General features: G+C 43.4%; 1 protein-coding gene and 1 long non-coding RNA gene across 2 annotated transcripts in view; one reads left to right on the forward strand and one right to left on the reverse strand.

Annotated features, from left to right (window-relative positions):
- Positions 1-3442: 3442 nt before the first annotated feature.
- On the forward strand, positions 3443-25607 carry LOC109310075. Its single transcript, XR_002101134.1, has 3 exons — positions 3443-7288; positions 21470-21473; positions 25597-25607. It is a non-coding gene; the product is annotated as an uncharacterized LOC109310075 (long non-coding RNA).
- The window catches only part of LOC109310074 (solute carrier family 22 member 5-like), a 91363-nt gene continuing 73048 nt past the window's right edge, over positions 7806-26120 (reverse strand). The window contains exons 5-10 of the mRNA XM_019535043.1: positions 21142-21268; positions 15956-16056; positions 12916-13130; positions 11562-11744; positions 10316-10451; positions 7806-8460 (exon numbers count right to left, since the gene is read on the reverse strand). Coding sequence (XP_019390588.1) covers positions 8373-8460; positions 10316-10451; positions 11562-11744; positions 12916-13130; positions 15956-16056; positions 21142-21268 — 850 coding nt within the window. The 3' untranslated portion in view covers positions 7806-8372. The remainder of the gene's footprint in view (positions 8461-10315; positions 10452-11561; positions 11745-12915; positions 13131-15955; positions 16057-21141; positions 21269-26120) is intronic.

Below are 26120 nucleotides of genomic sequence, written 5' to 3' on the forward strand. Positions count from 1 at the left end.
CTCTAAATATATGTCTTGTCAGGAAAGGATGCTTGTGACAAGCATACAAATAGAGAGGCAGAGCACCTGTAGCAAGTGTATGTGCCATTTTAAATCTACTCATTTTATTGTATTTCGAGTTTACAACGGATTTTTCATATTTAAGAAAAAACCCACAAAAATTGTAGTTTATATTGGTCAGAGGCCTTCAGACTAATGATGCTTTGGAGATCTTATCACCTGAAAAGTTCTGTTCATGAATCGCTGCCATATAGGCAGCTTAAACTTCCAAAAGAGAACTGACCCATATATCCTTATTCCTTTTGGGATTCTTCGTTCTGTTTCTTCAGGACAAGAAATTGGCTATTAAAATCTCCAAAATCCTTGGCAAGTTGTCATTGGACTTCCTCTTCTGCCCCTTCCTCAATCTTTCTTTTGAAAAAGACCAAGCAATTCTTGCTATAGGAATTAGTGGATTAGTTATAATTTTTATGCGAGAGGCAAGAAGTCTTGTGGGGGGGACAGGTGGTCACCTCCATTCTAGGCTTCTCAGCACCACAGTTAAAAGGAACGAGATAGCACCCAACACAGTTGGGATAGACATAAGCAAGCTTCTGGGTATCACAATAAGCTTCCTCAGGCCTCTATGAGAGAAGCCGACACAGCAGAACATTTTTTACTCTTTTTTTTTTTTTTAATTTAGCCAAGGTCCTCATTGAACTCACTACTTTGAGTCAGATCCCAGCTGAGGAACTGTTTTGTTACCTTTCCCCCCCCCACCCATTCTCACTCAGTTATTACTAGGGAAAGAAAGATGCAGTATTACATTATCATCTCAAATACAAACATTTTTGGGTTTGGATCCACAATTCATATGGAACTATATTTCTTTTTTTGCTATAGTTTGGGATGGGCTGCGGTCACACCACTCCTATTGAAGCAGTGCCACTCGCTAGAAAGGAATATGCAACCAGGGGGCCAGAACGATTGCACAAGCATGAGGAAGTATGACTGCATATTCTCTTCGTGGCAACACTCTCGGGGGTGGGGAAGAGTCCTGGTCCGTGCTCCAGGGGTTGCCTGCTCATATAAGAGTTACTGGAAAAAATTCATAATGTATCCTTCGTTGTTTTGGGAAACTGCCTTTTTAAGAGGTGCCAGCAAAGCAGAGGCTCATTATGCTGCGCTGATCCCTTGGAACTCAGGCATTGAATGAGACACGCATCTGTCAGGCTCCTTGGCTTTGAGGCATCGCTGGACAGCGCGGTCACACGGTTTGGTTTCCAAAGGTGTTGAGCACTTGGTGCTCCCATGGACTTAAGTGAGGTTTCTAGCTGCTCAGCACCTGTGGCCATCAAGCTAACTGCTGTGCCTGCACGGATTAAGCAGGAGTGATGTTTTTACTCATTTCCATGGGTTCTCTGCTTAGATCAGGGGCTGACGACCTGATATAAGCTGCAGACTGGAACAACCAGGCTCCAGTCCAATGTCAGCTGGGTGGCTTTGGCAGTGCATCAGCAGATGCTGGGGATTTCCTTGGGCCCACCGGTGCTACACAGATGGGAGTTGCACGTGCACCACTGCTGCTTCCCTCAGCCCCTGCCCTCCCGGTTGCAGCATAGACACAGCTTCCAACAAGTGAGGAGCTGCACTAGGACCAGGGCTCTGAGAAACAGTACTGTCCCATTTCAATTTGCGTTTCAAGGGAACAGCGTTTCATTTTGAATTTTGTTCCAATTTGAAACTGCTGTTCTGTTTTGTTTTGTCAAAACAGTATTGCTGTTTTGACATTTGACCCATAGGCTATAATGGGGAAGCTCAAAACAGCCTATTACTTGTCATTTTTGGCCTGATTTAGATGAAACTTGCAGGCATGGTAGCCCTTTTTGAGGTCATGAAGCCTGCCAAGTGTCAAGAAGATAGGTGCAGGCATTTCAGGGAAACTGCACCTCAAAGTCTTGAAAGCAAAAAACTCATGGCACACGTGTGTGTTAAGCTACAGCGGGGTCAAAACTGAAGGGGTGGTGGCCCCTGTTGAGGCCACAAAGCTGCCAAGTTTCAAGGAGCAAGGTGCAGGAGTTCGGGGAAACTGCACCTCAGGATGTGCATAAGCAAAACTCGTGACATGGGTGACACTGTGTATGTTAAGGTGCAGCAGGGTGAAGGCTGCAGGGATGCTAGCCCCTGCTGAGGCCACAAAGCCTGGCAGCTTCCAAGGAGATGGGTGCAAGGCTTCTGGGTTCTGGTCCCTGCACCTCTGGCTGCTGACAGGCAAAACTCGTGACACGGGTGGGTGACACTGTGTGAGAGTTAAGGTGCACCCTCACTCAACTGACACCAAGGCAGAAAGCAGGGCAGTTCAAACAATGCAGTTCAAACAATGCTTTTATGCAGTTTTTCCATCCCTCCCCCAGAGTACCGGGATTGGAAGAGACCTCAGGAAAGGATGAGTCATTGGTCAGCTACACAGTCAGTAATGAGAGCAGTCCTCCCCAGCCCCCCTTGAAACATTTCGACTTGCCTTGTTTCGAAGCTCTCTGTTTCATTTCAATTTTGCTGTTTCGAGCTTGAAACAAGTCAAAACAGCATTGAAACGAAACTGCTGGTGAAATTTCGCACAGCCCTACCAGATACCTGTAAATTGCATCCACATTGTTATCACTTCTCCCCTCTTCCATTCCCCCAACACCCCAGGTGTGGCTGAAAGCTGCCCAGCCTCAGTGCTGTTTCCTGCTGGCTAGAAGCTGCACTCATGCTGCAATGTGAGACCAGGGCATGGAGAAGTGATGGTAGTAAGGGCATAGGCAAAGCCCCATGCCACTTACATGCCATTGAAGCTACCCAGTTCACGCTGGAGCCAGGAGAGCAGGAAGAAGTCACAGTGGCACAGGCACAGCTGGAAGCTGCACAGCTGCAGCATGGGTGCGGGCACAGGCAAAGCTCTCCAGCTCCAAAGACCGGATCCAGTGGCTCTGCATGCCTTTCTGACCGCTGGCCTAGAACGTTTCTGTTGCCAGACAATGAACTGAATGAATGCTGCCACCTGATGCAGAACATACACAACCAACAAGATATTTCTCAATCTCATCTCGATCTTTGGAAGAGGCTGGATCTCTCTTGTTTTTACCTAGTATCAATCGAGGAAGTGCTCTTAGCCCATTTGCTTTGCAAAGTTAACCTTCTTGCTGTGCTCTGCTTCCTAGTCATCCTTCCGCAAACCTGGCAGCCTCTGGCATTGATGAAGCTCCATTTGGTTGAGAAAACTGAAGTGCAGTGTTTTCGTAGAGAAAAGTGACTAAAATCCACTTGAAAGGCACTGAACAATGGAAGATAAAGCATAAGCCCTGCAAAATTTGAAAGAGTAAGGAGGAACAATTGAAAAAGGCAAAAGTCATTATATGAATGATGAACAAAACCCCCCAAACAAATATAAAGATGTAAAACCACTAGGATAATGCTTCATATTTCGAATTCTCTTCAAAATTATTTTATTCAGTATTTTACAAACAATATCATAGTTTTTATAAGAAAGTACATCAAGAATCAACTACTTGAAATCAACTTTGTTACATTTCAGAATATTTACATTCATAGAAGAAATGGGTTTCTGATTTATAAAAATATTTGGCTTTCTATATATATACACACACAAAGCTGTAGGCAACAGTGGCATATTAGTGGTTCACGGTGCATTTGCAAGCAAGGCACTATGCTGTCATGTAGCGTGATAAAATCATTTTATTCAAGTTAAGGAATAAGCTGTCCAAGTTTACGGCCCACTCCTCAAGCATGCCAGTAACTTTATTCACAAGATTCAGCCCACCAGTTCAAAGGGGACCACTCCAGTGAATAAACTTACTCATTTACTTAGATGTTTGCATGTTTAGGGCCATGGAAGGCAATAAACAAGCCACCGTGGGTAACAACATAAAAGGGCATAGCTGTATTGTCCAGCCAGGTGCCTATGACAGTAATCACTAGCAGCTTCCAAGATGCCAGCCACATGGTAGTGGTGTTATGTTATACTGGATCTAGTGCTGTTACAGCAGATCTCCTGAAGTAATTAAAATCTCTGGAAGGAAAATGTTTTCCCCAAACATTTGGACGAATAAGAATTTGCAATTTTCAGTGTTGCCTGCATGTGAAAAGGCAGTATGCACAAAAGTGCTGTTTTCTGTAGCACCAAGGAAGGATTACGTGATTTAAAGCTTAAGACTGGGGATCAAAAGCCCCAGTTTTATACCCGACAATGTTACAGACTTTTGCTGTGCCCAGCAGCAAGTCACAACCACTCTGGGCCTTTCTTTGCCTATCTTGGGAATACAAAACAGCGCATTTACAAACAAATTAAAGGCCACATGTGCTCCAGGCTCACCTGCTACAGAAGGAAGAAGTATTAGAATTATATAATAAATATTACATTCAAAAGTAAACAACAAATTCTAATTAATGGTTTCAAAGTACAGATAATCCTGCTGAATATGTATGTAAGCCTTCACAGACACTTATGAAACCCTGATAAGGTGGTCTTATCTCCTTTTTATGAACAGGGTCACTGAGTTCTTGAGGTTAAGTGCTTTGTTCAGAGTGGTAAAGGAAATCAGTTCAAGAGCTAGGATTTGAACTCAGAATTTTCTGGCTTCTTTTCTAAGGATCGTTTGGCCATGTCTTTCTGTTATGACAGATAACCATATAATCTACGTGGTCAGGGAGTGAGTTTACATACCATGAAGTCAATAAATCCTAGAAGATGAGTTAGAATATGGACCACTCTAAATAGTTTCCAGTTCTTGTGAACTCAAAGCAACCTGAATTCACGTAGTATTCTAATCCTGGATGGGCATTACAAGGAACTGAACAACCCTTTAACTCGAGGCCAGCTTCTGCCACTTTCTAAAGAGCATTTAATTAATTCTTTGAGAACAAGAGGACTAGCTCGAGACTACTTCATATGAATTAAGTGTGATAGAACAAGATTTTCAGTACTGCATACTGAAAATCTTCCCATCAATGCATCTATATTCCATACAGTTTTTCTTCTGTTCATTGAGCTAACTATCAGCATGTGAAGTGGTACTATTTCTGAAGTATTTACAATAATGCAGATCGGAGTATACAGTACTTCTGGATGGCTCCACCACGGAACTCAACCCTGTGCCTTAAAATACTTTTATGTTATGCCCAGAGGAGTCTCCTCCTTTTTATGTGGAACCTCCTTTAAACTAAAGAAAGAAAGAATGGAGCATTTCCAAAAAGTCTGGATTTGTCAAGAGTCAGAAAATCCTATCCCAATCAACGTAATACTAAAAGGTGGTGAAAGGCAAACCATGTCTTTCAAAGACCATGACTGAGATTGTATCCTGATATACAGTACTTTAGGTCTGAAAGATTCATTCTGAACACTTCATGTTCAAAGGTTAAATACAATGTGATGCTATCAGAACATCCTGCATGCATCTACAACTGGGCTTAGTCCCCTACCAAATGTTATTGACTGCTCACTGATCTCACTGATAACAGTTTAGGAGGGAACGCCTTGGTTAGATTTTGAGTCTGAATCCTCTAAAATTGGTGCATCCTCCTCCATGTAATCTAGACGACCTACGGATTTAGACAGTATAATAATGCAGAACCCCACACTAACACCCAATATTAAATACCCATGCACCTAACAGAGGCACAAAGGAGGGTTTTCCATTTTTTAGAAGACCAGCAGGGAGAAGGAGGCATGTTTTGACATCAGAAAGGCATATTACTGGTTTGACATATCTGCGCTGGCAGCAAAATTGGGAGATTTTTCAAGTCAGCTGGTTCAGTCAATGGTCTTAAGATTGCTTAATGAACTGTGGAGCATTAAAAAAAAATTCAAGAAAGAAAATTGCCTTCAAGTAACAAAATAGAGTAAATCAGTGGAAAAAGCAAGTGGTAAATAAAGTGTTAATAATGTGTTAGATCTTGGCCAAGAATTAGTTCTAATTTTAGAATATGCATCAGCTGCAAGTACATGTGCATTAAGACCTCTTCTGAAACAATTCCCAACAACCTCATGCTCAGGAAGAGGTCATAGGAATACAGTAAGCCAGTTATGTAAGTAGAGTCATTACTGAGAACTCACAACTGATGTCTTCCACTTTAAACTCTTGTGGCTACCAGCCTTTTGCTGTAAAGTACAGGAAAAAGTATGCTTTCATATGCTGCCACCCATGTCAGTTTAGAACGGATCTTTTTTTTATTATTTAACCACACATATCTGCACTAACTTTTAGGATATCACTGTGATTAGATTTGTCTGTTTTATAGCGAATGCATAAAATGGGCACAGAAATGGCAAATTATACCATGCAAGAGCAAGCTTTAGAATATTTCAAAGGCTTTTATTAAACAAGGCCCCATATTAAGGGGGACTCATGGTTTCATGCATGGTCCTGCTACATAGATTTGCCATGTTGAGGCCATTGTGTAATCTGGAGTGAGGCTTTAAAACATTCACTTTAGGTTGACCACCTTGTGCACTAGCTTCAAGTCATACAGCATGCTATAAAATGCAGTTGCCAGGGATGCGCCACTGTCAAGAAAAGAGCAGCCCTCTGAATCAGCTGCATCTAACTGGTTACAGCACACGGAAACATATTTAGATTCTTGCCCACCCTCCAAAGACCCACACAGTGCAACATAATCCAACCTCAAGGGCACAGAAATAGTCTTATCTATGATACATTAACACTGGCCAACTTCTGGCTACACGTTTACAGGTACAGACAGGAGGAACCAGACAATCCAATTACTTACAGTATATACATGTGCATGTGAGAAAGTGAGACAAAAGGGGGGGTCTACACATTCTCCTATAAGGCAGGAAGTAGTGCACCAAAACTGCTGCTACAGCATGATCACCAGGTAAAGGAGCAAGAAATCCTGGTTATCTAAAAGTTTAGCAAATGCTAAATTTAAAAAAAAAAGGAAGAAAACCAGTAGTAAAACGTAAAATGTTTGTAAACTGCATTACTAGCTTTGATTATAAAAAGGTTAGATTCTATTTATTAAACCATAAAAAGTACCACAGAATGTCTCCAATAGATTCATCTCTTAAACTTTTCCAACCAAAAATACTGCACTTTCAGAATTGTGCAAAATGAGATGCACAGAAAACATTTCCTGAAAGAAACACAGATAATACCTAGACAACTTCTGTTTCTTGGTATTATTTTCATCATGATTTCTTGGTTTTTTGCACTTTTATTTAAATGTCATGGATTTCATGATATTTGTAAGAAAACAAGTTCACATAAAATGATGCTATTGGCACTTAGTCAAGAAATTTTTACTGTCAGTAACACCCATGCAGTTCCACTGCCTTCAAGTCAATGCAGCCACACAGATGTAAAGGAGCCAAATTTAGCCATCAAATGGAAAAAAAAATGACAAAGGAAATTAAAAAATCTCATGAAAACAGACATTTGTTTGCTCCCTAAAACAAGCTGCACAAAGGCTTTAAGACCAACTTAAAGGATTAGCTTGTAATGTATTCTAGAAGAAAAACAAACAAACAAACAAACAAACAAAGATAAAACCTATTTGCATTGTTTAAAATAAATGTGAATGGAATAAACCACATCCCAGTATCAGGTGTAAACGATTTCACCCTGTGGCCACGTTAAAAAGTTATTTGACATGCAGTGTGCTACCAAAATGTAACTAGTGCAAACTCTTTGCATTAGAAAATGCATTCCAGCTAAGATAAAACACAGTTTTCAAATTTGTTTCTCTATGCCCTTAGACCAGCACGGCTACAACCTACACCCCTTTCTCAGCGTTTTCCATTTTTCCCCTGCCTGAATTTGTTCATAAATGTGTCATGGACAATGCAACCTCTGTGAAAATGTATACCATTAGAAAACTGTCAACCCAAATGTTTTTGCTACCTTTATCCTTTAAATAAGCTTTTTGCTCTGGAATGGTGGTGTCTGTCTGTCAAGCAATCCAACATCATTGGCAGTCTTTTATTACTAATTAGTACGAGTTGGCAAGTTTTAACTCTTGCTGATATGCAGTATGTTTTGTGAAGGTTCCCTAAGGACTGAAGTCACTCCAGACCTCATCTTCAAGCACCTTTGTACACAGAGTTTCATCATTATTTGAAGATGCAGACTCTGACTCTGTTGATCACATAGTGCTCAGTATAACTGACATATTAAACAAATGCTGACAGAGATTTCAGGGAGGGACCTCCAGTATTTGTGTTCATATAAAATGGAACCTACCGAAAACTGTGTTTAATAAATAAGTTTATAATTACAGGAAATTAAATGTTGCCACCAGCACTTTCTTGTAGAAAAATTAAAGAAAAGTCTCTCTACTTTTCAGTCCATCATGAAGTATGCAGTGTAGATGCATCAAACAGCTGTGCTTTTAAGAATCACGGGACGTTCTTCTTCATCCTTTGAAACCCTTGGACCACTAGATGAATGTCTGTATTTGATTCTGGAAAAAATGGAAAAAATAACTGATAATACAACACTCCTGAAAGAAACACCCTCTGAAATCCCAAAGTTAGTTTGTTTGTAGGAACTCTGATTCAGGAACATAGGCATGTGCCTGACTTTAAAACATCCCATTGACTTTAATGGTACAAATCACACCTTAGGCTATAAATGGACGACACCAAATGAAGACGGTCAGCTGTGCTGGGGTGTCCCAGAAAAAATGATCCACTTCACTGGGTGACACAGCTGTCACCAATTATCCACAGGTTCAGGCCTCTACTGCTCCTGAGGCCCAATCCTGCAGGACAACTGCAAACCGGGGAACCCACTGTCACACCCCAACTTGGGATGAATCTCTGTCAATGGGGGAACCACCCAGGGCCATACAAATGTGATATGTGTGTGTCCAAGGAATTGCCTGCCAGACAATTCTTAGAGTGCGCATCTGTAAGCAGGGAACCTGCAGTATTCACTGTGGGAATCTCCATCCTTCCTGGGGCACATCTCTGCAAACAGGGCAATCTGGGCAGGCACTCCCAGGGCTTCAGGGACCCAGTCCTGTGCACCCTAGGAAGGACTCTAGTGTGTGCAGGATATGTCCCTGAAGACCTGCGGCAGTTCGAGAGTGCAGGCACCTCTGGACTGCTTTACCCTCCCACCGTAAAACAAACAGACACCTGTTGCAAAAAAAGCAGCGCAATTTTATACCACCTATATATTGTGGCCACAAATGCTGTGGTGCAACAAGAGGTAAGGATGTTTGTTCGCTAGACCGTTGTGTCACCACATAATTTGTATGGCAGCACAAAGGAGCCATTTGTTACTGGCCTTAAAGTCACACACATGTTTAAGTATCTTCCCGAACTGGGGCCACAGTTAAACCCTGAGCGCCCGCGTGCCTACCTGGCTGTTTGGGATAGGCCATCAAAGAAATGCTAACCTACCAAAACACAACTGCTCTGCCCACAGCCATGTCCAGCAATTTGGGAGAACAAAGGGGTGACTGCTGTCCTGAGTGGCCCGTAGTGTGCCTCTTAGTGCTGCTCTCATAAGAGCCCAAGCATTATATTGGGCTGCACAATCTGGGATGTTAAGGGACATCTTCTCAGAGCCCTGTTAGTTCAACAGGTTGAAAGTGTTCTGTACTTCACTGATACCCAGGTGACTTTCCAAAATAAGCACATCAGGAGAATTTGGATGATGCATGTCTATATTGGGGAAGACTTTCAGACAAACCAACCTGACTAATCAAAACCATCTGATCTAAAAACAAACAATGTCACCTTAAGTACTCAGGTGTTAATGCTACTTTTGTTAACAGCTTTAAAATATGGTTAGAGTCTTAAAACTATGTGAAATGGCTTACTTTTAAACACAGAGGCTCTTTATGTGAACTTTTGCTTGCATTAAACACAGCAGTGGAAGCTGTGTTGAAAACAGGAAGTTCAAAGAACTGCAACTGTAGAGCCAAATTCTTCTTTTAAGGAAGCCTATCCAAAGCCTGCCCTCCTTTCCAAGTAATGAGCTAATAGTTGTTTCTTGTATATTTACGCCTAACCTCTTGACCACTTCTGTTACTTTACTCTAAATTCCATCCACTTTGTGAGCAACTGTCAAGCAGCAACATGTGTTGTATGTACAGCATATCAGTCAGACACCATCTTGACTCTTAACTCCATTAATATCATGAGTAAGACCCATTTTATTGTGTATTTCTTTTTTCTTCAAGGTTTCTCATCTGCCAGGCACTTACTATGCAGCTGGAATAAAACAGCTAGGAAGCAGCTTTATGAGGGTATTTATGACGAATGTTAGTGGTTTCCTAAGAAAGTAGAGTAGAAAACAACCTTTACCCTTTAACCTGCAGCATCTGCTCAATCGTGTCTGGAAGAGGAATACCATAACTTTCTGGGAGAAAGAGAGTAAGGATTCCTGTCAGCACAGTCAGGCTTCCCATCAGGATGTATGGGAGGAATCTGTCATAAGCACCTGGTAAAACACAGGACATGCTAACATCAGGTATACAGTGTTGTCAACCCCACCATGCCAAAAATCATGAGATGAAAGATAAAAATCAGGAGATTGGTAGGTAAGTCATGAGATGCTATTTTTAAAGTATGTGTGTGTGTATGGGGGGGTGTTATCTGTGAAGGTGTTGGGGGCTGTGGGTGTGTGTGGGGGGTTTGGAGCCTGGAGAGGTAGGGTCCGCACACACCTTGGCAGGAAGTGGGGTACTGCGGGTCAGTAGTGAGAAGCAGCAGCAGGGCTGGGCAGGCTGTGGCTTGGGACTGAGGAGCAGACAGACAGAGACACAGATGTAGAGGCAGAAACACAGACAGCACCCAGCTGGTAAGTTGAGGGGAAGGGGCAAGGGGAGAGGGAGATCGAGGTTCTTGCGGTGAGGAAGGGAGTGGGGCAGGGGCAAATGGGGCCCCAGGGCTGAGGCACATCGCCCAGAGGTGTGGAGGAAAAGGGGAGCACAGCTCCCCACAGCAATGCACCCCCCGCCGGGGATGTCATGGTGGCATGTGCCCCTGCAGGGCAGAGGCGGACTGCCTGCTGCAGGCTGGGACTCTGTGCCCTGCTGCCTTTGCCCCGGGGGCTCAGCTGTGTGATGCCATTGCTACCCTGCCAGGTGGGCAGGAGATGTTGGGTGCATTGCTATGCATGGTGTGTCCTCTGCCCACCTGGCAGCAGGAGACACACTGGGGTTGGGTGGCTGAGCTCCTAAGGCAAAGGCAGCAGGGTACAGAGCCCAGCCCACAGCAGGCAGCCCATCTCTGCCCCATCACTGAGTCCTAAATTTCCAAATGAAACAAAGCATTCAGTGATCTTGGATTTCTAAATGCTTTCTGAGTTGAGGTTACCCATAACAGAAAAAGCAGAAGTTGCTGGGATTCCACTGTAGCATGTTTGCTAGCTAACCTGAGATAGATAGAAGGGAACTGCCTGGATTTTATGAAGCAAGATGAAGGAATGGCCATGAAAATATATGTTTAACCCAGTTCACTGGAGCAGAACTCAACCTATCCTTGCAATATGGTATTTTTTCTCCACGGATACGCCATTTGGGGGGAAATACAATAACCAGAATCTTACCAAGGTACACAAAGTATGGCGAGAGGATGCTGCCCAACCTGGAGGCCATGGAACTTGCTCCAACTCCCATATTTCTCACAACTGTTGGGTACAGCTCAGCAGTGTACACATAAACCATTGAAAAGGCAGACGTGATTCCAAATTTCCCAAACATGACCAGGATAATGGACATGATCTGAAGAGCTGAAATAAAGATCCGAAGAAAAAGCATAAGCACAATGCAGCACGTCACCAGGCTTATTAGTTCAAGAGTTATTTTTACATTTTCTCTTCCATTAATCCCTGGTGTGTATGGGATTTGGAGTTTTGTGTGCCAACTTTCTTAATTCATTTAAAACCAGATTCTTGATAAAACAGATCTGCTTTTCTCACAAGGATATCTAGCTCTTCAAAGGTTAAGGACTGAGATGAGAGCCCTTGAGAAATGCAGAACTGGAAAGGACCTTGTGGGCTACTGAGTCCAATCCCTCACTACTACAGGCAACACTTTTAGATAATCCACTTCATGAATTGATTAAAACCCTTATTAGAATTAGTTGAAGTTTTGACCTTGCTGCACCTTTTTGAAGTCTGTTCCGATGGGTAGAAAGCTTATCAAGAAGAAGAAACGTTAGCAATGTATTTCTAGGGCCTTCCTTCAATCCTAACTTGTGGAATGAATTCTGTAATAAAAACAGATCATGCCTCAGTCCAGTTGGCTTAAAAGCCAGGAAACAAAAAACATCCCCACCTCTGATCCTCTGAGGATAAGATGGTTTGGATTTTAGTTTTTATTTCTTTTGCAAAATAGGTGCATATACTATGACTGATAAGAACCTGTTCAGGGTCAAAACCACTAAGGGAAAAACAATGGTGGCAATTTTACTGTACTGAGAGTAGAGATCTAAAGTGATGGGACTCCAAGTGCACAGTGTCTTCCTTTAAACATATTTAACTGCCAAACGTTCCCTTAAAAAACAGCACCACACATTTACTTTTCAGGCTTCTGCTCATCACAGGCTAATGCGGAAAATAATTGATTGACAAATGGTCCCAATTCTCTAGGGAAAGATCACCTACAAGTACCACCCAGGCAACCCTCATGACTTCTCTACTGGCTTTACTCCTGCTGTCACAGTAGGGTTTGACTGCGGCAGCATGGGAATAAACAGTGTTCGAGAAAGAAAAGACTCAGAAAAAGACCTGATGTCTCATGCAAGCTTCTGGAGCCACAGAGGTGGAGGAGAGGGACAAGGATAGGAAAGGACCACAAGATTTGGTCCACAAGATTCCTCTCCTCCACATCTGCTGAGTGCTCAGCACTAGATTTCACCCCTATAGTATATGAGTTTTATATCAGCTAAAAGGTCCATACATGCAGGCACCAGCTGAATGAAGAGAAGAACACAGCCTCCCAAGAACAACGCAGCTGATACTGAATACCGTCGGGGAAGATTTTTGAGAAGCAGCCAGGAAATAACATAGGCTGGAACTTCGGTAACCGCCGAAAGGAAACAGTTTAAATAGGCATCTCCATGCAAGTTAGGAGTGTCAAGTGAGAGACCAAAATAGCCGACAGAGATTATCATCCTGAAAGACATGGAACAAAGGAAAGAATCAGACGACTTGGCTCCTCTCCGTCTGTCTATGACCAATCTGCCAAGAGCCACTCACGTTATTACGGTGCATTCATTTAGTGCCTAATTAATTAACATTGATTTAATGCCTACCAGGCTCTCTCATTTCTGAAACTAGCCTCAAAAATGTATCCGGCAGGGAACAGTCAGACAAGGCTTCCCAAGACTTAAATTCTTTGTCCAGTTTTTCCTTGAATTGAAAGCAATTTCTGAAAACCCTCAAGGCTCATGTGACTGGAGGATTCCAGGGGAATTTTGCTGGTGCCCAAGTACATGAAATCACAGCCTACTAGAAAGTCACCATTGCTGAATGTTCTTACGGGAACAGTGGCTGCATACAGCTTCCGCCGTCTTAGACCCAGCATGTATCTAGTTCTCTCCAATTATACTGCTGTAGCAAAACCAGTTCATGCACGTGTCATTCCTCAATGAGGCAGCATGGGCCCTTGCTCACTGAACTGATTCCTACCAGCACCTAAGGCTTTTAACACAGAGCTGAACAATCTGGATGGCAGAGTTAAGGGCAGCAGTCATGTTCAAGATGCATGACTGTTCACTGCAATAACAAAACCACTGAAAAATAATGACAGGCTTAGTATAAAAGCTCAGGGTTGGAGTAGTGAACTTGGCCAGCTTCCAAAGTTAGGACGCAGCCTTGATGAGATTTTTATTAACTACGGATAGCGAAGGGCAAAAGGGAACGCTGGGCAGAGGGAGCTGTGCTCAGAGAAAGAAAGCTCTGACTGCTCTTTCTGCTGACCTGCGTGCTTGCAGTGGTTTTGCAAAGCAAGGGAGCTAGAACCTGGGGAGGGAAGGTTATGTTTCAACAGGAAAAGGATAAACACTAGACTAGAGAAATGGGGAGTTAATGACTACTGGTCCTCTCTGAATGAATACATATGTGCTCTCCTTTACCATTAATTGTAGCACTGCCCACAGCCATCAACCAAATCAAGACCTACAGTGCTTGGCACTTTGCTTGGCCCAAAGTAAATAATCACCCTACTATAAAAAGCTTGAACTCTGAAAAGACAACCTCTTTTCCCTTCTAGCTTCAGGCACAGCTAAAAGGCTTCATGATTCAATTGCTTAAAACAAAATAAGGAGCTTCTGGTATACCTGTGGAGACATAAACAGGCCCTTTGTAAAGCAACATGACTAAGAGGTCACTATGACCTAGCAAGTTTCCTCCCATAACCTGAAAGCCAAAGCTTTGCCTGGCCAAAGAATTATTGTTCAAAGACTTTAATGAGATAGACAAACAGTTCTCCCAGCAAACTGTCCTTTTGAAACCTGCTGCTGACTGAATTTCCTTCTGTGCCATATGCAGATCTGCACGTTCACAAATTAAGCCCAACAGATTACCCAATTCAGGGCTCCTTGCACCAATGCAGTTTACATTAGGCTGTCACACTCGAGAAAACAAGTTCTCATAGAGGGATTCACATATTACTTAATGATGTGGTTTCCCACTCCTGACCAATGAAAGAGACTGGAAAAGGGATCTGTTATAGACTTATTGCCTCTGAACCAAATCTCAAATGGTCTGAGATGGGTGATGTTTGGGAGGGAGTCACCCTAAAGTATAAAATATTAGATCCACAGTTCATAGTCCAGAACCATCTTTACATTATTCACAGAGGAGAAAACAGTGGTCAGCTTTTCCAAAGTAAAAAAAACACTATGATGGCTGCTGGCTGTGAACTCAGAGGACAGGGAGGTCAGGCAACTCTTCCAAAACCAGCAGAATTCCCATCCGCAGTGCACACTGCATGTGCTGGACACAGACATTTTAACACTAGGATTTTCCAATTGAATACTCTCTGCATGAAGTAAGCATATCTGGAATATGGCAAGAAGACATCAGGCTTGAAACAGTTTTCTTCAACAAGTGAAAAGCAAGGTGGGCTAAATAAGTTAATGGGTTCAATACTTTTCTCATATTCACCATCTAATTAAAAATGTGATAAAGTCACTTATGTAAATACTATTTACAGACTATATAATAATTGTGGTTCTTTGAGAGGCTCGTCTTTCAGGTCTGTGTGTGAGGGAAGGGGGTGGGGGCGGAATCTAGTCCTGTACAGGGGAGGATCCTAAATAAATTAATTAATAAAATGTAAAAAACAAAACAAAACAAAACACACCAAAAACCCAGTAGCACTGCACTCAGTAGCTTGTATATAGGCAGAATTATTCCTAAAGACCTACTCCAAAATAATTCCCATGTGATTACTCTTACCCTGGAATATGAGCAAGTTAGGCTGAACAAGCTGAATTCACTTCCACAGGAATTTAATGAGGAAGAGCAAGTCTACCTTAAATTCACAGCCTAATATTAATCAGAATTAACTTCCTTGTACAGACAAACCCAGCCAAGGTAATTTTTAAACAATAAACTTGAACTAACTTCTCTAACAGCTATTAAATTACAGCTACAAAACAATAGTCCTAATTCATCTCTTTGTAGATCAAGAGATATTGACCCTGGAGGAACTGAATGGCAGCTGATGCTCCTCCACTCCTTATGCATTTGATTATTGTATTCATTAGGATGGAGATAACTGCCAAGAGTGTAAGGACAATCACTATGTAGCATACCCCAAATGAAAAACATCCTGCACTTCATCTTAACCTGACTTAAGTTGTTCTTTGTCCTTTGAATTCTCACTACTTGTGTCTGTGCCACTTCCTATAAATAATTCTTTAAGCATTCTTAGCCAGCAGTCACTTACTGTTGGCTTCATGCTTGTGTTCTTGGAGCATACTTTTACTTACCAAAGAATCACTGACATAATAGTGACAGATCGGATATTTCGGGTCCTCAATAGGTCCAAAAAGCTGTATGTCTGCTGCACCTGGGAATCCAAGTCTTGCATCTGAGGGGGAAAAAAAAAAAAAAACAGTACACAACCATAGGAACAATGTCACTAGAGCACAAGGCTGATCATAAAGAAGACATGGACAGTGCTGATTATCTGAACAGGTTGTAGACACCTTGCTTAGTGAAGAGATTTATCTAAAGAGGATTAAAACCTGTGCATTGTTCCTAACAGCAGGAGTGATGAACATTAGAAAAACTACCAACCAGAATAATATAGATTGCATGCTTTAAAGGAAAAGGTGTCGATTTACCTCAAGCTAATGCTTTAAGAGATAATTACAATTTTGGATTAAAAGTTGTAATTATATCATCACTTCTGTTCTTTACATACCATTACTGGGAGGGGTCTTTGCATAACTGCTATAAGGTACAAAAATACTGAAAGTTAGGGCTCTGATCTTGCAAATATTCAAGCAGTATGTAAATTTAGTTAATAAGAACAGGTCTCACTGATTTCAATTGGACTGTTCTTGTTTTTAAAGTTAAGCATCTGCTTAAGTACTCACTAGGATTAAGGGCTAAAAACTCTGCTTTTAGTAAAAACTTTGTAGCAAAAATATGTGGTAATTTCAAAACAAAACTGCTTTAGCATTTAACAATGAAAAGTGATTTAGACTTTCAACATACTGGTCTTTTGCTTAACCCACAGGAAATTCTTGGCTCCCACCTATTTGCTGACAATCCCTATGACAAGAAGACCCCCTGCCCTGATTCCCTCTCCCCCACCCCTTCTCCAAATATAAATAACAGAGACGCCAGAAGAAGCACTTTGGTCTTTGTGAACCCTTTGTGAACACATACGACAACATTTTCTAGTAAAGAAGCCTTAAGTTATACTTGGCACTTTGGAATTTTCTATATTATTTGAAGTGGATCTAGGAGCAGAAGTCTCATCAACTTTATACTGCAACCCCTTATGGTGCAATATAAACTAACTGAAGCACTGCAGCTTTCTTGACCTATAGAAGTTTGCTATAATAGAAAATGGTCTTAGATATAAGTGTATCACATGTTATTTGCTTACCAATTCTTGATTGTGATGTTCTCATAGAAAGGATATTAAAGCAGTCTTGGATATGTCCTTTTTTAAGACCAGACATGCATTTTTTGTGTGAAGCTTCTTAATATTAAAAATAAAACTACTAACAATCCGGAATAACTATACAATACCCATGTTAGCTATTCAAGACTATAAAATTAGATTATGAAATTAGAAAAAGAAGAAATAACAGATCTTGCATTGATTCTTTTTAAATGATTATATATCCATTGTGGCAACTTTAAATATTTAGAAGATAACATCCCCTGTTTGATATAAGAGGGGCTTTTTGCATATAGGCTGCATCCCAATTGCTGCTATATATATGCAGAGATCAGCACCATTAGCCAAAGCAAATAAAAAAAAAGCTGTGCATTAAGTTCCTCTCTCAAAAATGACTGAGAAAGGGAAATTCTGAGAAACAGTATTTAAAGTCAATCCTCTCAATTCCTTAAACTTGCAAATAATACTTTACTTTAACTAGTAGCCAGGACTTCATCTCTTCAGAACATCTCATGCACTGTGTGTAAGTTATACCAGGCAGAGAATATAACAATACAGTCACACAGCATGAATTTTGGGAACTTTTACTTAGAAGCATTTCCCCCCCAAAACATTACAATGGACTAGCGGCACTGTTTTCGCAGCCAATGTGACAACCAAGCACAGAACTAATTACAATGCTGTGCTAAGGTGGCTATATATAGTATATAAGATTCAGAGCTTGTGTGTGCAGGTCTATCTTGAGCTTCTGTGCACAGTGACCTTCTGCTGTACAGCGGTATCCTCAAAGGCATCCAACCACTGGTTTTGTACTGTAATTTACTCCCCCATTTTTCTGGTCAGCATCAGTTCTGTATTTCTCTCTGATGGAGAAGTTTTTGAGACAAGCTGGCTCATGTGGATGAGGAAGTATCTCATCTGTTCACATCAAATTCCTTTCCAGCTAGATCATTAAGAGATCTGAACTGGAGCTAAAGCATGGACCCTGAATGCAAGGGCACGATGTGTGTGCATAGAATGAAGCAATATGTAAGACCTGACAATATTCTTCATCAGGTCAAAGGGCAGCACAACTGTCTCCCATGTTACACAATTCCTTGCACTGAAACCAATGGACTCAAACCCGAGAGGAAGAACTCTCATTATTAAGAGTGATTAAAAAGCCCACCTTTAATCTTCTATATAATGTATCTGCTCTAATGTGAATATAGCCTTTCAATAAGGCTAATGCAGCTACCATGGGCAAATGCAAGCTGTTTTTAAAGCAAGCTGTTTTAAATACTTGTTTCTTTCAGGGTACTGCAGAAGACAAGATAATAACAATCTAATGTTCACACACACCAGGACTCAGCTCTTCTACTCTGAAAATCATCGTTGTCCGTATAAAACGAAAAACTTCCTACATTTTCAGTGGCTTGAATAGTGTGCCACTTCCATGACACCAGGCTGCTGAATGCAGACAAGCATGCTAGCAGCCTCTCTGCCGCCAGCTGGGCCTTTCTTGTAAATCATGTGATCTTTCCTAAAGGCCCTGATTTTGCTCCTGTTTGTTGCTGAGAAACCAGCAAACAGGAAACTAAGAAAACCCAGGAACACAGTAAAGTTCAAAGTGTCACAAGCTGTGAAAAAAGCTCTGCCTGCTAATGATTGAATAGGCAGACAATAAAAGCCTTAATGAGGCAAGCCCTAGCAGGAAGCCTGGGAGGGCCATACAACTGCAGTTAAAGGAAAATAGCACTTTGAATTTAACCCCATAATCTGAAGCTTCATCTATTTAACTGAATGGAAGGAAGAGTGGACAAAATGCTGGCCATTCATCTGTCTGCTATCCAGGGATCCAACTGCAGGATCTGGAGCTGTTTCAAGACTCCAGAGTCTAAACAGAGCCTAGGCCACTGATTATCAACTACGGTGCTATGGTACCCTGGGGTGCCTTGAGAGCCTTTCAAGGGTACTGCAGAGTCTGGTATCTCTCCAAGGATTTCAGTGCGACTTCCAAAAGGGAGACAAAACCTGTAGAGCTAAGGTTCAAATTTATGGCTAAAACCAGACGCTGGATTTTCTTAGCCTTTTATCCTGGAATCCTACACTGGCCAACCCTATTGTCCCATAATAAGTAGATGAAAAGTATCCAAAGTAAGACAACTGCAGGTAATTTGCCATTCTACAGGGTGAGGGGAGAGGACAATGACAGGCACAGAGGGGTGCACACACATGTATGTGTGTGGGTGGGGGGGGGGAGGGGGGAAGGTGGCATGCATGTGTGTATCCTTCCTCTACCCAATTTAATGCAAATCAGATCAGCCCAGGATTAAACCTGAAGTCTGTTTTTAGCCTATGCTGTTTTAGCAACAGCTCTACCAGACAAAAAGACTCCAGGGACACCAAGTAGAAGCCAGGGAAGGATGTAGAGTAATGACTCTATCCTAAGAAGTCTTGACAGGCATGTCAAGTTGCACCTGCATCTTCTTTCATGTAAAATTTAGACTAGAGAGGTGTCCAGCAGCCCTGACCAGGACTGGGATTGCACTAGAATGGGCCTTGAACAATCACAGAATATATCCACATTGCAAAATGAAAACCAGTCCTGGTAACAACTACACCCAAGACTCACTCAGTGGCTCAGGTTTCAGCACAACCAGAGCATAAACTCTTTGGACACTCTGACATTCTTCCTTGCTACTACAGCCCAGGGTAGAGGTACACCTGCCCCTGCTATAATCACCCCTTTGTCTTGGTCAGTGGACATACACTCAGGGAGTACTTATAAATTTAAGGAACGTACAGACTTTCCAGTTACTTGAGAGGTGGTTAGCTCTGTTAGTCTGAAGTCAGGTAGAAAAGGCAAGGCAGGATGATACGTCAAAGACCAATTAGTTCAGGGTCACGAACTTTCACAGGCAACATCCAATAAAGTAGATCCTTGCCTGCAAAAAGTTCAGGTCTCTGAACCAGTTAGTCTCCAAGGTATCACCCTGCCTTACCTACTTCCAGTTACTAGGTACATTCCAGCCCTGAGTGAGCCTGATTTCCTGCCACTCTAGATGTGCAGTGCAGCATAGCAAATGCTAATCCATTTCTGCCAATGTCTGCACTGGTATCAGTGAACACAATGGATTCAGAGGCTACTTAGTGCGAAAGATGCAATTCTGAAGGCTCAGAAAAGTCTCGGTAGATAGTATCTCCATCCTGATGAAAGCAGGAAGTACTGAACAAAAATATTGGAAAGCCTGATCTCAGATGAATTAAGGTTCCAGCAAGGCTGTAGCTGGACATGGCTGGGCTTGGTCCTGTCATGCTGTTAGAGGCAGGGTTACATTAGATCCCACTAAAACAAAATGCCTAGACCCTGAGGGCCACTAGTTGGTAAGGACATCCTCAAAACAAGGGCGGGGGGGGGGGGACTCTCCTTTGTCAGGACTGGTCCCTCAGTAATGGGGGATTACAATTATCTCTTTATTTTTTAAGATGGGTATGGCCCTACTTTGCTGTCCCCTCACTCATCCTTTTGGAGGGTTGGGTTTCTGGCTGGGGCATTGGTCTTTATGACCAAGATTAGAGGCTACGAAAACAACTGAAAGAACTGCACCTTATAAAACAGCCTGAAAATCCAAAAACACTCCTCATCCCACAACTGGGTCCTGCTTCAGCAGACTGACAATGAGTATTTTCAGGTATTTATAAGATAGCAGAACGCATACATAGCCCCAGGGAATATATGATACAGCACTGAGCAAGGAGTAAGCTAGCCAACAAATCTAGCCCCTGTCCAAAAGGCACACATGGCTACAATATAGAACAAAGCCGTATAGTGTGCCATCCCCACAACTGCAGAGGGGTCAGAAGTTTTATGAATATGGAAGACAAGGGAAGGGATTCACTCATTAGGTCCTTGAGGCAGGGATTATATTTTACCCATAGAGAAAAGGCCAGGCACATAGTAAGAACCATCCTAATGCAAATGAGAAAAACCAAAAGTTAAAAACAACTTTAACAGTAATCAGAGCACCACGCAGTTTCAACACATGTGAATTTTACCTCCACAGGGTCAAATATTACATCAGGAGCTGTAATCCGATTAAGTTTTGCAGCTTTACGGAGGATCATTTCTGCCTCTTGAAATCTTCCTTGGGAGATTAGCCACCGGGGGGATTCTGGGATGACCCTGCAATAAGTTTCAGAATAAGTATGTATGCCTTTCCAAGAGACCACTGTTGCAAGAGACAGGCATGCACATGGCCACAAGCACCAGCAATTTAACATGCTGGGAATTGGAGAGATTAAAATCGCAGAGTGATGAAAAGCAGATTAGCGTACTGTAAAGAAACAAACTAAAACGTTTCCATTCCTTTCAAAAGACATGAAGGGGTGTGCACCATTTACACTTGCAAAGTACAGAAAGGAAATATTTTATCTAAAGAAATTAAGGCAGCATGAAACTGCACACGCTGTATTCCACTGGAGGATGGTATTAGTCAGACAATACATACAAAAATTAAAAACCGGAGAAGCTATTATTGGATGAGACACAGGGAATTTACTAACTATTCATCTTCACAAGAGAAAGACTGGGGTAGGTAGTGTTTAAAAAGAGAAGTAGCACCACCTCATGGATTGCTTAGAAAACAACAGCACTCAGTTAACTTGTGAAGGAAAACAGGTCATAGAAATGCCCAAATGCTGCTTATTGCAAATAAAATGGCACAGGCCTCACCTCCCACAAACCAGTGCCTTCCAGCTGTGCCCTGATCAAACACTGACTCTCAGTGTAGCCCACAGACTTCAGTCATTCCCTTCTTCCTGCAATGCTAAGGGACTCAAACCATTGTTTCAAAAAACAGGCATGGGTTCGTGTAGGAAGGAGCTTTACAGCCTGCCCCAATTCACCCCGAGCATGACGTGGTGCAGAGGAAGGCAGTCAGGGCCAGAGGCTGTTCTGCTGTTTCTAGCAGACCTCAAACTAAGAGCATTCGTTCTTTCCTCCTTCACTCAAGAGAAGCAATGACAGCATGGACCTGAGAAAAATATTCCCCTTATTTGTGGAACAAGTAAACTGTGTTTATTCAAAGTGAATTTTAAACGCATTTAATTCGTCTTCCCCTTGCACACTGCACTTTACCCAGCTTGCCCAATTTCACTGTTGGGTTCTCACAAACTAGTGTAAAGCTACACTGTTCAGGCTATGAACACTAGAGAGGAGGACGATCATTTATTCTATAAGACCTGTTCACTTTCATCTTTTTCTCGGATTGAATATAAGTATTCTTAGCAATACTTGGGGGGAAATTCTGATGCGACAGTGTCTTGCTAACGGCAGCTGCACATGGCTATTTAACGGACACCATACAGAGATACACAATATTTACTTTGGTACACTTTGTTCATGGGCAAGTAAAGTTGCTGAAAAACAAATTTAAAAAAAACCTGATAAGCAGGTGAATCATGAAGGTACAAGGGAAATAGCACATATATCAACCCAAGTCGAAATCCTGCTAGCATTTCCAAGCAGCCCTGTAAATCAGCACAGACCTTTCTGCCAGCAGGTGGCCAGAACCCTTGAGCTTCACCATATTAAATAATAAAAAACAAGGGGCATCTCATACTCTTCCAGAACATCAAGTCCAGCAAAACCCAAACCTTTGAAAACCAGGACAGAGTTAAGGATGCTGGGACACGTGCCTTAACTCTGTCCCCAAAACTTGCGATACACCAAAGCCAGTGGTCTGACAGCACTCCAGCAGCATCCAGTCTGACCATGCAGCCGTGCCAATCGGTGCAGTGATTAGCGGAGGCAGGAGAGCAGAGCTGAGCTCCTGATATGAGCTGATCTCATCTGTGGGCCTGCCCCATGGTGGACGAGGGAATCTCTGCACGATCAGAGAAAAGAAATCCTTGTGCACCAAGAGAGATCCAAGGTGCTCCTTTGGCAGCTCTATTGTGTAGCCTGTGTCAGCAGGGATGGGGGAGAGGGAGTCAGGGGTCTTCTTGTCATGGGGACTGTCAGCAAATAGGAGGCAAGAGTATCCTGTGCATTTAATGGTGGATGGGAGAAAGTCTAGAAGTAGATAAGGCTATCTACCTAATGAGGAAGGGCTCATGAAGGGCAGTGAAGAGGATGTAAAATTCAGCAATAATATTTCTCTTTCTGGCGTGGGCTCCACAGTTTGTCTGGAGAGCAGATGTGGGTGGCTCCCACTTCAGTACCCTATAAAAGGGAGAGGGTGGCTATAAACACACCATCAAATTGAGGCAGGTGTCACAAAACCAGGCAGAGGATTCTCTGGCTCCCCTGACAGCAGGTGGGGCCATGTGGCCATTGGTTGACCTCTGTCCTCTACTGATACGAAACTGGACGCCTATGTCCTCTATTTTTTTCTTGAAAGACATAAAAGGCGTCCGGTTTTGTATCAATAGAGGACAGAGTAGCACAAAACTGTAAGGTCCTCTATGATGGCCACCCTAGGTGGGGGAGGCTACGTGGAGGCCGTGTCCATTACGAAAGAGAGGGCTCCCTGTGAGGACAGCTGCAGCTGAGGAGCTGTCTGCGACCGAGGGGGGTTTCACAGGCATTTTTATGAGGCCTGGATGATAGTCTGAATGCAAGGTAAGGATTTTGTCAGTTTTGTTTTCAAAGTATTTGATCCCTTGTTCTTTTGTTCTTCTTTTAATTTTTCTGTCACTTTACTGAAGAGCTCTTGGTAAATTGTGATTTCTCAGCAAATCGATAACCTGTGCACACCCATTTCAAAGACAAGAGGACTGACAAGCTCACAGAAAGCCAGTGGGCATCTCTGGGAGCACCTGGACACCTAGGGTTTTGTCACAGCAGGTTACCAGTGAGCAAGGCTTACTGCAAAACAGCTGACTAGGTCACCTGCACTTACCCTGAAGTAAAGGACGGGATGCCTGCCATATTGCACTATTATGCATTGGAATGGGGTGTGAATTTGCTACTGGGGCCTTGGGAGGAAATCAAAGCTCCCACCTCTGTCCTCAAACCTTGGCAGTTTTATTATACACTGACTGCATCAAGAATGTGAGGTGTGTATGTGCATGCCTTTGTGGTCTTCTCCACATCTGCTCCACTATTCCACATAATGTGCTCCCCTTCCCAGTTCAGTAAGCCAGTTTAGAAAACAGTACCTTGGAAAATGTCACATCCTGCTGCCTGCTGCTATGCTTGGGTATTGACAGGCAGCAGCTTGCCTGGCTCATCGACACTAGCTGCGTGCTGACCCGGGCCTCTCACACCTACTATACCTCTGTCTGCTGCACCCAGCTTTCCCCAGCCATGCCCTTGGCTCACCTTGCTACTCTGATCCTGCCCCACACCTTCAGCTCTTGCCAGCTGCCCCCGGCAGTATAGTACCTCAACTTGTTCCTTGGTTTCAGAGGTTTAAATCTGGGTTACCTTCATGCCCTCCAGATCATGTCTCATATGGTAGAAGAGGAGAGGCCCAGATCATGCTAGTGGGGGGGTTCCCCCAGATATGTGGAGGCAGGAAGAGGGTCTCAAACACCTCAGAAGAGAAAGACCCTCCACAGACCAGGGCTGCTACCTGGGGGACAGGAAAATGGGCTTAGACTCCCAAAGAAGGGAAGGACTCTGCCCCAGATCCTAGCTCTCGAGGAGAAGCAGAAAGAAGCATCAGATACCCCCCGAGAGACCAGGGCCCCCCCCAGGTCCTGTATTTCTATCTAGGTCTTTGCTCTTTAATGAATATCAGGTTCTATATATCACTTCCTCATGAGGTGTAATCAAGATCAGAGGCACAGCTTGATTACTTGGCTTTATGCAAAAAAAAAAGCCAATAAAATCTGTCACTTTGAAAATGCTCTCGTCCATGGTTTCTCTCAAAACCCCCTGATTTATATAATCTCAAATTTGCCCAACTAACCCACTCTGCACCACCAAACCCAAGCAACTGTGTATATTTTAGAACTTTTGGACTAAGGAGGTCCACAATTTAATACCCAAGCAGATCTGCACAATCAAGTGCTTGCAGAACCTGAGAAACTTTACAAGAGCTTTTGGGGAACAGCAGAGGCAATAGCAGATAAGATTTACTGGGGCACTGGGCAAACAGAAAACTGGAGGCTTCCCACACCCCACTATTAACATGAACGAATCAAGGCAAGGCAAGGCATGGGGGTGCCCTGGGTGGCTGGGGGGAAGGAAAGGGCCCTGCAGCTGTGGCTGGGCCAGGGGCTCACTGATGTCATGGTGCTTGGTGGCCTGGGAGCAGTTGTCATGGAGCACGTAGCTCTCCACCTGAAGTTCTGCAGACCTGTGGACATTAGCACTCTAGCAGGTCAACCTGAGCCCGATCTTGGATATGTCGGGCCTGCTGGGCATGGCAAGGGCCACTGGCTCCCCACCCAGTCCTGCCCCAGGCCGGCCCTGAGAGCCATACCTGCTCATCTGCCCGCGGAGCCTTGCCAGTGCTGCAGACAGTGCATGGCTGGGGGCAGACAGTGCATGGCTGGGGGCAGCCAGCACAAGGTGAGGAGGCTGCCCCCACAGAACTGCTACCCCAGCTGCAGAGTCACCACATAGGAGTGTGCGCTGGGCAGCTCCACCAGGCCCCCAACCATGCACCTGCGCTGCAACCAGGTCTTCCCATAGTGCTGCCCACAGCTCAGGGCAGGACCCCTGCCAGTCCCCATGCACGTCAGCTCCGCCTCAGCCTGGCGCCTGGTGTCCTCCAGTGCTGCGGTGCCTGCAGGAAGGCAGCCATTCATGGCTTGCCCCCAGCACACAGTTAGCCTCCCCTGGGAATTTTTCCCAGGGGGCTCCTGAGCCCAGGCCCCGCATATTAATATGCCTGGGTAGCAGGCTGTGTCTGGGGAACTCCTTGCTCAAATAAGCACAAGCTTGGAACGCTCTTACTTGGCACCTGCAGGGTACAGGCTAAGTTCTGGGGCACTGAAAGCAAGCATGTAGGTTTCAGAGTGTTTCACAGAATCATAGAAGTAAGGTCAGAAGGGACCTTATAGATCTTCAAGTCCGACCCCCT

Source organism: Crocodylus porosus, unplaced genomic scaffold (genome assembly GCF_001723895.1).
Source record: "Crocodylus porosus isolate Cpor-Errol unplaced genomic scaffold, CroPor_comp1, whole genome shotgun sequence".
NCBI lineage: Eukaryota > Metazoa > Chordata > Crocodylia > Crocodylidae > Crocodylus > Crocodylus porosus.